The 14,892-nt window shown below is 38.9% G+C and overlaps 1 protein-coding gene across 2 annotated transcripts in view; it reads left to right on the plus strand.

Moving 5' to 3' along the window:
• LOC133597770 (CUB and sushi domain-containing protein 3-like) overlaps nucleotides 1-14,892 on the plus strand; it is a 589,433-nt gene that overhangs the window by 440,864 nt on the left and 133,677 nt on the right. For both annotated transcript variants that reach the window (XM_061950753.2, XM_061950761.2), the window contains exons 51-54: nucleotides 1,665-1,859; nucleotides 4,416-4,589; nucleotides 6,849-7,022; nucleotides 7,593-7,766. In XM_061950753.2, the coding sequence (XP_061806737.1) occupies nucleotides 1,665-1,859; nucleotides 4,416-4,589; nucleotides 6,849-7,022; nucleotides 7,593-7,766 (717 nt within the window). The remainder of the gene's footprint in view (nucleotides 1-1,664; nucleotides 1,860-4,415; nucleotides 4,590-6,848; nucleotides 7,023-7,592; nucleotides 7,767-14,892) is intronic.

Consider the following 14,892-nt stretch of genomic DNA (forward strand, 5'->3'; position numbering starts at 1 on the left):
CTCACATCATCATCAGACAGGGTGACATTTGTCTTCAGGGTGTTGTGGGTCAATGCAGAGTATATAGCTGCCTGCTGCTCCAACATATCATAAGTGGAGTTCCACCTCGTTGGGACATCATGTATGAGCAGGCAGCTTTAGCATTTCTTGCTTTGTCTTAAGCACATGAGCAGCTGTTGTGCTTGGGTGGAAGTAAGAAACCTTCCTGATCCTCCCAAAGAGGCGCTCCATCCTATTGACTGAGATTCCCTTCTGTGATGCCAAATTCACTACATGTGCAAAGCACCTATCTGTGGTCCCAGTCCTGCCTCATTCTCTGTAATTATTTGATTTTTGGCATTATCACGTGTGACTGGGATATCTTTATCTTCCAGTCCTCCACTGCTTGTGTCAGTACCTGCGCAAGGTGACTCTCGTAGAGGAGGCGTGTCTTCTCATCTCCCAGTCTGCTGTGATGAAGTGAGCGCTTATAGTTCCGCTGGACGTCCACCCGTCTGTCATGAGCGCAACAGATGATGCTCGGGATAGTTCATCCACAACTTTTTTCTTCTCCTGCTCATAAAGATCTGGCACAATCTTATTGCTGAAGTGGGTGCGCGGCGGGATGTCGTAACGTGGTTCAAGCACGTTCAGCATGTGTTTAAAACCCTCGTTTTGCACAACCGAGTCTGCACTTATAAACACACCGATTCAATGGCGGGGGCGTTCAAGCTCCTCCGTTACTCCGCTCGCCATGACCACGCTGTGTGTGGACTGAACGTGCCAACAACTTTTTTTCCCCACACCCACACCCACACCCACACACACATAGACCGCGCCTCTTTTCTTCTCTCCGGCTTGTGACAGAGGAAGATTCAGAAGAACGACACCGCAGCGCTTCTGTTTCTAGCCGATACTACATCAAAAGTAACGTAAAATAACGCAGTAACGCATCATGTAGTAACGGTAACTAAATTACTGAATTAAAAAAAATAACGCGTTAGATTACTAGTTACCGCCGAAAATAACGGCGTTACAGTAACGCGTTACTTTGTAACGCGTTAGTCCCAACACTGCTTATTAATGCCTTTTTCGGCATGGCCTTTTTACAACCCTAACCCTCTAACCCTGACCCTAACCCTAACCAAATAACTCTAAATTAAGTCTTTATTACTTAGAATATGTTCCCCTAGTGTCCAAATAACTCTAAATTAAGTCTTTGTTATTTAGAATATGTTCCCCATACTAAAGTGTTACCAAAAGCATACAACTTTGTCTTGAATTAGAAAAAAAAACATTTTATTTTTCACTAAAGAAGGGTTCGGTGAATGCGCATATGAAACTGGTGGGGTTCGGTACCTCCAACAAGGTTAAGAACCACTGCACTAAAGGGTGATTGACAGCATTGTTTCCGGTTTTAGAGTGTTCATGCCAACTAATAAACAACTTTGTTTGTGGGAGCGGATTTAAATAACTCCAGGAAAATTGCAATTAACATTCGAACAAATGAATAGGTCTCTTCTATAAAGTCGCCTTGTATTGTTTGCATGTACACTACACACTGTGGTTTGTAAATATGTCAGTTTTTTCTGGTGAGTGTAAAAGAAATGACAGAGGGAAACAGTAGCAGATGTCAGTGCTTTTAAATAATGTAAAATTGTCTCTTTTGTTTTCTTTTGGCTTAGTTATGACATGCCCCAGTCTCAGCTCCTTCTCTCTGGACCATGGGAAATGGAAGCTAGTCAATGGGTCTACCTATGAGTATGGAACCAAAATCATTTTTACCTGCAACCCAGGATACTTCCGTGTTGGTCCTGCTCACATCCAGTGCTTGGCCAATGGGGCTTGGAGTTGGAGAAACGAAAGGCCTCGATGCAGAAGTAAGTGGAAAAGTTGTATTGTGCTTATACAGGAATTAAAGTTACAACTAAGTTAAAATAATTCATAGCAATAATTCAAAATGATGAATAGTCCTAAGGAAAATACAACATTCATGAGTAGAAGCATGCAAATACAGATCCCCCTTATTGCACGCATGAGTTCATTCAATGGATTTTAATTTGAATGATTTGTAGATTAATGTTCACCTATTCTATTGCATTGACATAATGCATCATAATCCTGAGAAGATGAATGTGTTATTCTTGATTGGCAAGTCAATTATTCACTTTTTGTATCTGTGCAACATCCTAGCTGACATGTATTGTTTACCATGGATATAAGAAACAGGCTATTTATTTTACTATCAACTATGACTGTGCTAATAGAAAAATCTGAAGCTGGGATGACATGAAATAACAGTACAAGGATAACGTCAAATTATTTTGCATGGATTGCAATAGTATTCGTATTTAGGCACATTCGCAGAATTATACACCAATGTTTAATCAAAATTTTTCATGCCATAGTTAAAGTTGTGTAAAGTTTATTGATTTCCTCTGAATGCCATCTTAGAATTATATTAGACCTTTTCTCAGCACTGTTCTACTGCACTGCAGTATCACTTCCTTGTGTCTATCTCATGGGTTCTCAATCATTTTGGGATCACAGACCCACAATTTTCCAAGTACCCCCTTATAATCCTCATGTCCAATCAAAAATGATTCCAACCTAATACAGTAGTACCTCAATTTACGAACTTAATTGGTTAAGTGACGCAACTCTTAACTCACATCACTTGTATCTCAAATCAATGTTTCCTACTGAAATTAATTGAAATCAATTAAATTGGTGCTTGCCCCTCCCCCAAATAACACCATTTTAACATGTAATATGCCTTTTAAAAAGAGAAGCAAAACTTTTAGATAATAAATACTGAATGAAAAACAATACGCTAGAATGTCGTACAAACAACTACAGTAGTGTTATGAAGTAATGTAATATTAATGTACATCATTTACCTTGGAGAGCGGACTTCTACAGCAGTGTTTTTCAACCGTTTTTGAGCTGAGGCACATTTTTTGCGTTGAAAAAATGTGGAGGCACACCACCAGCAGAAATCAATAAAAAACGAAACTCAGTTGACAGTAAAAAGTCGTTGTCACAATTGTTGGATATGACTTTAAACCATAACCAAGCATGCATCAATATAGCTCTTGTCTCAAAGTAGGTGTACTGTCACCAACTGTCACATCACGCCCTGACTTATTTTGAGTTTTTTTGCTGTTTTCCTGTGTGTAGTGTTTTAGTTCTTGTCTTGCACTCCTATTTTGGTGGCTTTTTCTCTTTTTTGGTATCTTCCTGTAGCAGTTTCATGTCTTCCTTTCCAATCAAGAATATTTCAGTTGTTTTTATCCTTCTTTGTGGGGACATTTTTGATTGTCATGTCATAATCGGATGTACTTTGTGGACGCCGTCTTTGCTCCACAGTAAGTCTTTGCTGTTGTCCAGCATTCTGTTTTTGTTTACTTTGTAGCCAGTTCAGTTTTAGTTTCATTCTGCATAGCCTTCCCTAAGCTTCAATGCCTTCTCTTAGGGGCCCTCACCTTTTGTTTATTTTTGGTTAAGCATTAGACACAATTTTACCTTCACACTGCCTCCCGCTGTTTCCGACATCTACAAAGCAATTAGCTACCGGCTGCCACCTACTGATATGGAAGAGTATTACACGGTTACTCTGCCGAGCTCTAGACAGCACCGACACTCAACAACAACACATCATTTGCAGACTATAATTACTGTTTTGCAAAAAATATTTTTCACCCAAATAGGTGAAATTAGATAATCTCCCACGGCACACCAGACTGTATCTCACGGCACACTAGTGTGCCACGGCACAGTGGTTGAAAAACACTGTTCTACAGTACTTCTCCGTCAAACACACCATCAGCAGCTTCTCCACATTTTCACAAATAAATGTCCGCTGTTTCGATATTTTTTTAACATTCTTAGTTGGCATTAGACTCACTCTACTTGAGTATGGTGCAGAATAGCAATTTTGAATTGCTTCGCCAAGTTGGCAACACGCGCTATGACGTTTTTGATCATTTAGTTTTTTTAATTCAATGAATGTCATCACTTCTAAAGCACTGGCTTTCACTCACGTTCTTCCTTCCCATGCTTGTAAACATATCTCTAGCTATAAACTCAGATTAGAAAGTAAGACCAGATGTTTTTGGAGGATCTAATGGGATTTGTTTGCTACACCAACTAATGCTGGTGCTTGTAACTCAAATGTATGCTTGCAAATTAAAGCATAACAATTAGCCGAGAGACAGCTCTAATCTCAAAACAGTTGAGGTACCACTGTACAGTAGTTCAACATGTTTTAAAGAAATGACTTTCAACTAAACTAATTATTAAAATTTGTATTTATAATTAACACATTGTAGTTTTTTGGAATAAAGGCCTTTGTCTAGGTCTACTAGCCATGCATTTTCCTGTTTTTCTTTTAATTCTCTTCCTCTTCCATCTTTTCCCTCTCTGCCTCTTTGCAGTCGTTTCATGCGGCGATCTTCTCTCTCCACCTAATGGGAAGAAAATTGGAACTCAGACTACCTTTGGAGCATCAGCCATTTTCAGCTGTAACCTTGGATACGTTTTAACTGGATCCACGGTTAGAGAGTGTCTCCTGTCTGGACTTTGGAGTGGAACAGAGACTCAGTGCCTAGGTAAGCGGATGTTTTCGTAAACTGCAGAACCAAAGTCTCATCTTGGGTCAAAAACAGCCTGGGCTTTTTAGCTGAGCCAAAATGGGCAGAAACAGCTGGGGAAACATGGATGACCAGTCATCGGCTCTTTTGCCAAGTGCTAGTGGCTGGTGGCTATAAAGGATTTAGAAATATGTCTAAATATTGCTGTAGTCCTGGATAACATGTGGGGAATCAACATTGGCCACCTAACAAACACAAATCGAAGCCTTGTAAAAAAAATAAAAAAAAAGACACACCTGGCAAAAGATGGCCTTTTTTATCACTTTTTTAACTACTCTGAGAGGCTTGAAGATTGAGTTTAATTTCAGCATGTTGGTAAACATCTCAAAACTGGTACAGACTCAGGTGAGTTCATTAATTTAGTTTCTGGTGCAGCTGTCGACAGTGGACTTGCATCTTCTTAATTATTTAGTGTAACACACATTCATGTATCTAAAAGTGGATCTATGATGATTTCAATCTACATTTAAACCATTTTCTTTTGATCCAGATAATACTTTTTTGGAAATGTGTTTTGCTCCATAATCACTTTTACAACCCGTTTCGTGAGTCTGTCTTCAAAGACGTTCGTTTGTGGAGGCGTTCCCAGATTGCAAATGAAACCAGGCCCCACCATCTTCAATGTTTCAGAATGCATATTTTGAAACCGTACGCTGTTTAAATACATATCTTGAGGTTGTCGCCCCAATTTGTTTTCTAGACACGGTCGGAAAAAAACTTCATGAACATTATATAGATTCACTGGTACACCTGCACGATCGCCGATCGATTCAGAATCTGCATTAAAAAAATCAGCTTTTTTCAGCATTTATCTTACTGTGTTGCACGTCTGTATCATTATGCACATGCCACAATTACATGAAAATATTACTTTACCCTACTTTTTGGGGGTTTTCTCATAGCTGGAGCAGAGTGGGTGGAGCTCCTCCCTCTCTGGCTGAGAGCTTGACTTAAAATCTAAATAAGTATGTCCGACCCAATGATGTCACAACGTAGTCAGACTGTAAAGCCCTGCGAACAGAGGCATCCAAAACTGCATGCAAGCTCACGCCAAAACACATAAACCTTATGATTTAACACTTTGGCATTGATTAACACAAGTGTCCTACATCGTAACATTTTATAAGTAAGAAAATATAAATGCATCATCATCCTTTATTCCAAATGACATGTTTCGGCTCAGTGGCCTAGGCCTAGTGGTTAGAGTGTCCGCCCTGAGATCGGTAGGTCGTGAGTTCAAACCCCGGCCGAGTCATACCAAAGACTATAAAAAATGGGACCCATTACCTCCCTGCTTGGCACTCAGCATCAAGGGTTGGAATTGGGGGGTTAAATCACCAAAAATGATTTCCGGGCGCGGCCACTGCTGCTGCTCACTGCTCCTCTCACCTCCCAGGGGGTGATCAAGGGTGATGGGTCAAATGCAGAGAATAATTTCGCCACACCTAGTGTGTGTGTGACAATCATTGGTACTTTAACTTAACTTTAACACATGCGTTCTCCCAATACCTCCACAACATAATTTATCTCATTTGATATTCAATAATACAGCCGTTATTACCGTATATTCCAGGCTTTAGAGCGCATCAGTATTTTAGACGATCACATAAAATTTTAGAAGAAGTAAATATTTCTACATATATTAGTGGTCAATTGTATGGAATATGTACTTCACTGTGCAACCTACTAATAAAAGTCTCAATCAATCAATCAAAAACGTGTTAGCATATATATAGCTTGAATACATTACGATAGCGCGTACAAATATGCCTGAAAACATTATTACAGACATCACACATGGGACGGTTTAGTAAGTAGAAACAGTTGTAGTCATATTGTAAAATTTACAAAAGTTTCTTGGAGTTATGAATGAAGAAGGCTTTTGAGCAGACGTTATGGACGGTTGTATTTCTGGTTCAAAAGAAAAAACAGGAAATACAATGTCAACCTGCAGTGAGTAAACTTATCCAAAAGATGGCGCCATAGCACAAACAATAACACACCTTTTCAGTGTCTCAGTCGGTGTTATATGAAAATTATTTGTTGAACACAAAACATAATGGCCTTTAGCGAAGAAAATTCCATAAATTGGCCGCACCGTTTTATCAGCCGCAGGATACAAGGCGTGGGGGAAAAGTAGCTTCTTATAGTCCGGAAAATACGGTAAAGTGTGTGGTGTTTTTAACCTCCGTTAATTAGAACTCTTTCTTTCTGCAGTTGGCCATTGCGGCACTCCTGAGCAGTCTGTGAACGGGCAGGTAATAGGGGAGAATTTTGGGTATCGAGACACAGTGGTGTACCAGTGCAACTCTGGATTCAGGCTCATTGGCTCTTCAGTCCGGATCTGCCAGCAGGACCACAATTGGTCTGGACAACTCCCAGTTTGTATCTGTGAGTACTTTGTCTCTCTGGCAGTCCAGTGGCTACTTAATTGCTTGAGGGGTTACGTCTATTGTGTTGTTCTGTATTTGTGCCAATGTTAAGAGAACAATAAACAATGACTGTGCATGTGTGCGTGAGTGCGCGTACAAATGTGTGTGTGCATATTTGGGATGAAAAGAAAACCATTTCTAAAGTCAAACTGCTGATGGTTGCAGTTGTTTGTAATTGTAATGTTTTAAAAACGACTTTATATGTACTATTGATGAGAAGTGGCAGTTTACATTAACTGCTCCAAAGAAAACAAATCAATACAACTAAGAAAAAATGTATTTGAGTTTCCAGAATTATCCTCATAATGGGATTCACACATTAGTGAAAGACACTTTTCACCTCACCAAGATATCATATGTTGATCCTTAATTCCTCTGCTGTCCTCTGAAGCTAAATTCATGGTAATGGTATTCTTTTATGATAGGTGTCATTGGACACCTCCAATCGATCAGCGGTATTGACTTTCTTCTCTTCACCTCTACACATCCCCTCTCCATCCTATGTATATCTAATATTCGTCTCCTCCAGCTGTCACGTGCGGCCACCCCGGCAGCCCCATCTACGGACGCACCGTCGGTGACGGCTATAACTACAATGACGTGGTGCGCTTTTCCTGTAATAAAGGCTACACCCTTGAGGGACCCTCTACAGCCCAGTGCCAGGCAAACCGCCAGTGGAGACAGCAGCCTGCAACATGCAGAGGTGAGCTTTCCAGCTTGGGCACATGATTGTATTTTGTGTGCATCAATGTGAACATTATTTGACCATTGCCCTAGGTACTGCAATTGAGACCATCAATGGTATAGTGCCAAAACAACACTAGGAAAAAGCATATACAATAGCAGACTCAACTAAACTTGTGCTTTAGGTCACCAACATTGCCTCAGTCAATACCAATAAAGTTATGAGACTATTGTTTATTACTTTGCCAAACTATTAGCAAGGGAATATATGTTGCTTTGTTTGCTGGTTTGTGTGTATGTCTGCAACACTTGCTTTTCTCACTCTCACAAATCAGCACAAAAAAAAACTCTGCATTCACCTTGTAGCTTATTTGGTTTGACAGCTTTTCACAGGTCAAAGTTTTAAGGGGAAGGGGTCAGCAGATTGATTTTTTTTTTTTTTTTACAGTTTTATATGAATGTTGCCAAATTGAGGAACCAGTATCATCTACAGTGGACATTTGTTAATGATCTATTTCCATACTTGCCAACCTTGAGACCTCCAATTTCGGGAGGTGTGGGGTGGGGAGGGGGGGGCGTGGTCGGGGGGGGGGGGTGGGGGCGTGGTTAAGAAGGGAGGAGTATATTTACAGCTAGAATTCACCAAGTCAAATATTTCATATATATATATATATATATGTATGTATATATATATATATATATATATATATATGTATATATATATATATATATATATATATATATATATATATATATATATATATATATATATATATACATATATAAGAAATACTCAAGTATTTCATATGTATATATATATATATATATATATACATATATAAGAAATACTCAAGTATTTCATATGTATATATATATATATATATACTCAAGTATTTCATATATATATATATATATATATATATATATATACTCAAGTATTTCATATATATATATATATATATATATATATATATATACATATATATGAAATACTTGAATTTCAGTGAATTCTAGCTGTATATATATTTATTTTATTATATATATATATATATATATATATATATATATATATATATATATATATATAGTATAGCAGTTGTGCACTGCACTCTCTAAAAGCCCTAGATGTTATTGTCACATATGCATGTACAGTAGATGGCAGTATTGTCCTGTTTAAAAGTGTCACAACATTGCTGTTTACGGCAGACAAACTGCTTTACGGTAGATGAAAACGTGACTGCTGTTGTTGTGTGTTGTTACCGTGCTGGGAGGACGTTAATGAAACTGCCTAACAACAAACCCACATAAGAAACCAAGAACTTGCCCTCGATCATTCTACAGTTATAACGTGATTGGGCAGGCACGCTGTTTATATTGTGGGAAAGCGGACGTGAGAACTGGCTGGCCGCTGTCGACACGTCACTCAGCTCTGCATGGAGCTCGACGGGGCGTGGCCTCCAGCTCCGCCTGAATTTCGGGAGATTTTCAGGAGAAAATTTGTCCTGGGAGGTTTTCGGGAGAGGCGCTGAATTTCGGGAGTCTGGCAAGTATGTCTATTTCAGATGTCAGAGTTATTACACATTTTAGATAAAATAGCCTGTTTGTGCAAAACACAAATGTCCACTGCAGAGAATGTTGGTTCTTCAGAAGTGAAGTGAAGTATATTTATATAGCGCTAGTGACTCAAAGCGCTTTACATCGTGAAACCCATTATCTAAGTTACATCTAAACCAATGTGGGTGGCACTGGGAGCAAGCAGGTGAGTGAAGTGTCTTGCGCAAGGACACAACAGCAGTGACTAGGATGGCAGAAGCGGAGATCGAACCCAGAACCCTCAAGGATATGCAAGGCGGTCTCAGATGCAGGCAAAATTATGGATTTAACTAAATTTTAATTTAGGTTGCAAACAGGAATAATATAGCTTTACTTCAAATTTAAATTTGAACACAGTAGAATTGTAATTCCATGACATTCCAAATGATAATTTGCTTGTATTCCGGAATGGTGCCTTTATGTTTCAATGACTGTTTTTCATATTTAATAGATATAATATTACTATAATTTTCATGTAGACATTCTATTTCATTTACAGCAAATGGTTTTCATTGACAATGAAGAACCAATGTGGGGCGGCACAGCTCGGTTGGTAGAGCGGCCGTGCCAGCAACTTGAGGGTTCTGGGTTCGATCCCCACTTCTGCCATCCTGCTGCTGTGTCCTTGGGGAAGACACTTCACCCACCTGCTCCGAGTGCCACCCACACTGGTTCAAATTTAACTTAGATAATGGGTTTTACTATGTAAAGCGCTTTGAGTCACTAGAGAAAAGCGCTATATAAATATAATTCACATCCACAATTCACATGGGATCCTCTACAAAATAGATCATTTATTTTGATAAACTATAGACTATTATTACTTTCAAATTTTGGAAAAACGTGAAAAAATATATTTTCCAGAATGTTTTACTTTTATACTCAAAATTCAGGAAATGTATGTTTAATTTTAGTGATTGTAAAGTATTTTTAGTAATAAAGCCAAAACCTTTATTAGACGTGGCAAATTCTAATTACTTGGCTATGAATCGTCTCTCCCCACTTCAAAATTCAGATGTTGTGGCTTCACTCTATCGCGAAAATTGACTGCGCCAAACGAGGGACGTCTGTGGGGAATTTTGCTGAACATATTTTTACTTACTAAAATCCCAATTTAAATTTGTATTCAACATCATGTGAGGTGGATCTATTTCAATTCTTATTTATTATTATCGTAATTATAAATTCCTAATCTGCACAAACCTGCTAAGATGTATTAGTTTTTGGTGTCAGTTGAGTTTGATTTTACGAGGTTTGTCAGACTTAAATAATCACGAGTGACAAGTTTAAAAATCAATTCGTAACAGACAGTGTCAAGTCGCACCTCAATTTACATCATATCTTCATTGTTGTTTATGTCAGTATGTCGTCTAACAACGCGTAACGTAACAATTGTCCTTTACGTAATAACGCCACATTTAGCAATACAATTCTTGGACACATTTCGTAATAACTTATTAAAAAGATATGACGATTTTACGTAAAAAACACTGACTGCACGCCGAAAAAATTAATTAAAAAAGGATACAATTGTACCAATGTTATTATATGACTGAGCTGGCAGATTATTTTTGGCGTAAAATCTACAGATTTTTTTTTTTTTTTCAGTGTAACATAAAATAATTCATATTGAATGAGTGCATGTCCTCAAACATTTCAGTCCACTGGTCATTTTCATGTCAGTAATACTTCTTAGGCTTACCTTTTTGTCTCCAGTTTGCAGTCTCATTCTCCATTATAATGAATAAAGTTTGATTTAGGTTGAAACAATGAAACATTTTAGTAGATTCTCAAAAGTAATTCTAATAAATATTAAATGTGTTGTGTTGCTGTAATAGTTGTTCTAATTAATGCATCAATTTAGATTTTTTTATTACATAATGCAGTGTTTTTCAACCTTTTTGGAGCCAAGGCACATTTTTGTTCATTGAAAAAATGCGGAGGCACACCACCAGCAGAAAACATTAAAAAATTAAACTCAGTAGTAGATATTGACAGTAAAAAGTCATTGTTGCAATTGTTGGATATGAATTCAAACCATAACCAACCATGCATCACTAGAGCTATTGTCTCAAAGTACTGTCACGACCTGACATATCACGCCATGACTTATTTGGAGTTTTTTGGTGTTTTCCTGTGTGTAGTGTTTTAGTTCTTGTCCTGTGCTCCTATTTTGGTGGCTTTTCCTGTTTTGTTGGTATTTTCCTGCAGCAGTTTCATGTCTTCCTCTGAGCGCTATTCCCCGCACCTGCTTTGTGTAAGCAATCAAGACTATTTCAGTTGTGCGGACGCTATCCTTCTTTGTGTGGAAATTGTTGAATGTCATCTCATGTACGGATGGATGTACTTTGTGGACGCTGTTTGCTCAACACGGTGCAAGTCTTTGCTGTCATCCGGCATTCTGTTTTTGTTTACTTTGTAGCCAGTTCAGTTTTAGTTTCATTTTACATAGCCATCCCTAAGCTTCAATGCCTTTTTTAGGGTCACTCGCCTTTTGTTTACTTTTGGTTTAAGCATTAGATAAGACGTTTACAAAGCAATTAGCTACCTGCTGCCACCTACTGATATGGAAGAGTATTACACGGTTACTCTGCCAAGCTCGAGACATCACAGACACTCAACAACGACACTTTATTTGCGGATTATATATACTGGTTTGTATAAAATATTTTTAACCAAAATAGGTGAAATTACATAATCTCCCATGGCACACAAGACTTTATCTCACACCGGTTAAAAAACACTGACATAATGCACCATATTGTTACATTTGGTGTGTGCAGCGCCCGCATTTTGTAATGACTTTTGCAAAATGTTATTACAACGTGTCTCAAAGTCTATTAGAAAATGCGTTCAATAATTTTGTTATGAAATGTGGCAGATAATTACATAAATTGGCGTTCGAGTTTCTCGGTATAAACAATATACAGTAAATGATATAGGTTTGTCTGAAGATAGAGCAGTTGATACTATCGTTTTAGCGTGATAATGTATGTTGATGACACATTCTCTGTGTATCTCAAAAATTTGGCGCCGACAAGCGAACACACGCGTCCGCAACGCAATGTAGCGTCCTTTCCGGGCAAAAGCGGACTACACCCTGGACTGCTGGTGAATCTACTTACAGGGCAGATACAGACAACCATTCACTCCACATTAACGCAGTCACTAAGTGAGGACTGAACCCACGTTACCTGCACGGAGGTCATGCACGTACCAGCCTTTGATTGATTGAGACTTTTATTAGTAGGTTGCACAGTGAAGTACATATTCCGTACAATTGACCACTAAATGGTAACACCCGAATAAGTTTTTCAACTTGTTTAAGTCGGGGTCCACTTAAATTGATTCATGATACAGATATATACTATCATATATACTATCATCATAATACAGTCATCACACAAGATAATCATCAGGGTGTATACATTGAATTATTTACATTATTTACAATTCGGGGTGTGATTGTTGATCAGTCATCAACAATTGAGAACAGAGAAATGGATATTCAAACAGTGTAGGTCTGACTTGGTAGGATATGTACAGCAAGTAGTGGACATAGAGAGAGAGAGATCAGAAGGCATAAGAAAAATATCTGCATTTGATTGTTTACATTTGATTATTAACAATCCGGGGAGGGTGTTAGTTTAGGGTTGAAGTTGCCTGGAGGTGTACTTTTATTGCGGTTTTGAAGGAGGATAGAGATGCCCTTTCTTTTATACCTGTTGGGAGCGCATTCCATATTGATGTGGCATAGAAAGAGAATGAGTTGAGACCTTTGTTAGATCGGAATCTGGGTTTAACGTGGTTAGTGGAGCTCCCCCTGGTGTTGTGGTTATGGCGGTCATTTACGTTAAGGAAGTAGTTTGACATGTACTTCGGTATCAGGGAGGTGTAGCGGATTTTATAGACTAGGCTCAGTGCAAGTTGTTTTACTCTGTCCTCCACCCTGAGCCAGCCCACTTTGGAGAAGTGGGTAGCAGTGAGGTGGGATCTGGGGTGGAGGTCTAGAAGTAATCTGACTAGCTTGTTCTGGGATGTTTGGAGTCTAGATTTGAGGGTTTTGGAGGTGCTAGGGTACCAGGAGGTGCATGCGTAATCGAAAAAGGGTTGAACGAGAGTTCCCGCTAGAATCCTCATGGTGCTTTTGTTGACCAGAGAGGAGATTTTATAGAGAAATCTCGTTCGTTGGTTGACCTTTTTGATTACCTTGGTTGCCATTTTATCACAGGAAAGATTAGCCTCTAGAATGAAACCTAGGTAGGTGACCTCATCCTTCCTGGTGATAACAATGTCACCCACTTTTATAGTGAAGTCATTGACTTTCTTAAGGTTGATGTGGGACCCAAACAGGATGGATTCTGTTTTACCTAAGTGTATGGATAACTTGTTGTCAGCGAGCCAGGTGCAAGTTCTACAGAGTTCAGCACTAAGGATTTTCTCCACCTGTGGCCTGTCCTTGTCTGATACCAGCAGGGCCGAGTTATCCGCAAACAAGAACAATTCACAGTCGCATGCCGATGACAAGTCGTTTATGTATACTAGGAACAGTAAAGGCCCCAATATACTGCCTTGGGGGACTCCATAGCTCACTAAGGGGGGGGGGGGATGCTGCTAAAGCGATGAACACAGCTATTTGTTAATGAATAATCCCAAATCATTTGTGAAGCGAAATGAAGTCACCCAATGAGGGACGTGATTAAGTTTTTTTTTCAGTTTTCATCAGCCCATGTCCTCCTCCTCCTGCTTCTTTCGCCAACCAGCCCTTTTGTCGACCCTCATGACTCTCACTTGTGCCCGTTAGATTTCATTCTGGTTATCTTATTTTCTTCAAGGCTCCTCCTTTGTTCATGATCACCACAGCAATGTTGTTGGTCATTGTGCAGTTAGCCTCACCTTTTTTTGCCTTATCTGTGCCGTTTTTCCATTTACCCTTTATTTTTGTCGAGTGTCTTCAGTCCCTGAGGTCAGATTGCCTGCTTGTACCTTTTTGTTATTCATTCAATTTAAGTTTCTGAGAGCCTGCCTGCTTTCATGTTGCTGCCTTCTGCCTCTATTTATCATATCGTTTCCGTGACCCATTTACCTGTGTCATATTTATTGCAGCGCGTATAAAAGTTAATGTGCGGTAACTTGAGACTAAGGGTAACTTTTTAGAGCAGATCTGAAATGGTTTCCTCTGCAGTCTAAACATTTTGAGAGTTTGCCATCAGATGGAATAAAAAAAATAAATAAAGGTTTGCTGAGTATATAAATGATGCCGTAAAGACAGACCTGGAAAAAAAACATGAAACCATATTCGCTGTCATTATGCCTTTTGCTTTGTCAAAATATGTCTTTTCGTTGCTATAATTACTCACACTCAACTAGCTTTGCAGAACATTTGCATTATTGATGCAATTTGATGGTGCTCTGAACTCACGCTCACCCTCATCGTCTTTCAGCGCTCTGACATGCCTTGTCAGCAATGTTGTTTTGAAGATTTAGCTTCTCTGATAACAGATGCTTGTGAATTTGTGACATTTGATTCGCCTCTTTTGTTTCCTCGGCTG

Source organism: Nerophis lumbriciformis, linkage group LG04 (genome assembly GCF_033978685.3).
Source record: "Nerophis lumbriciformis linkage group LG04, RoL_Nlum_v2.1, whole genome shotgun sequence".
In the NCBI taxonomy this organism is placed as follows: domain Eukaryota; kingdom Metazoa; phylum Chordata; class Actinopteri; order Syngnathiformes; family Syngnathidae; genus Nerophis; species Nerophis lumbriciformis.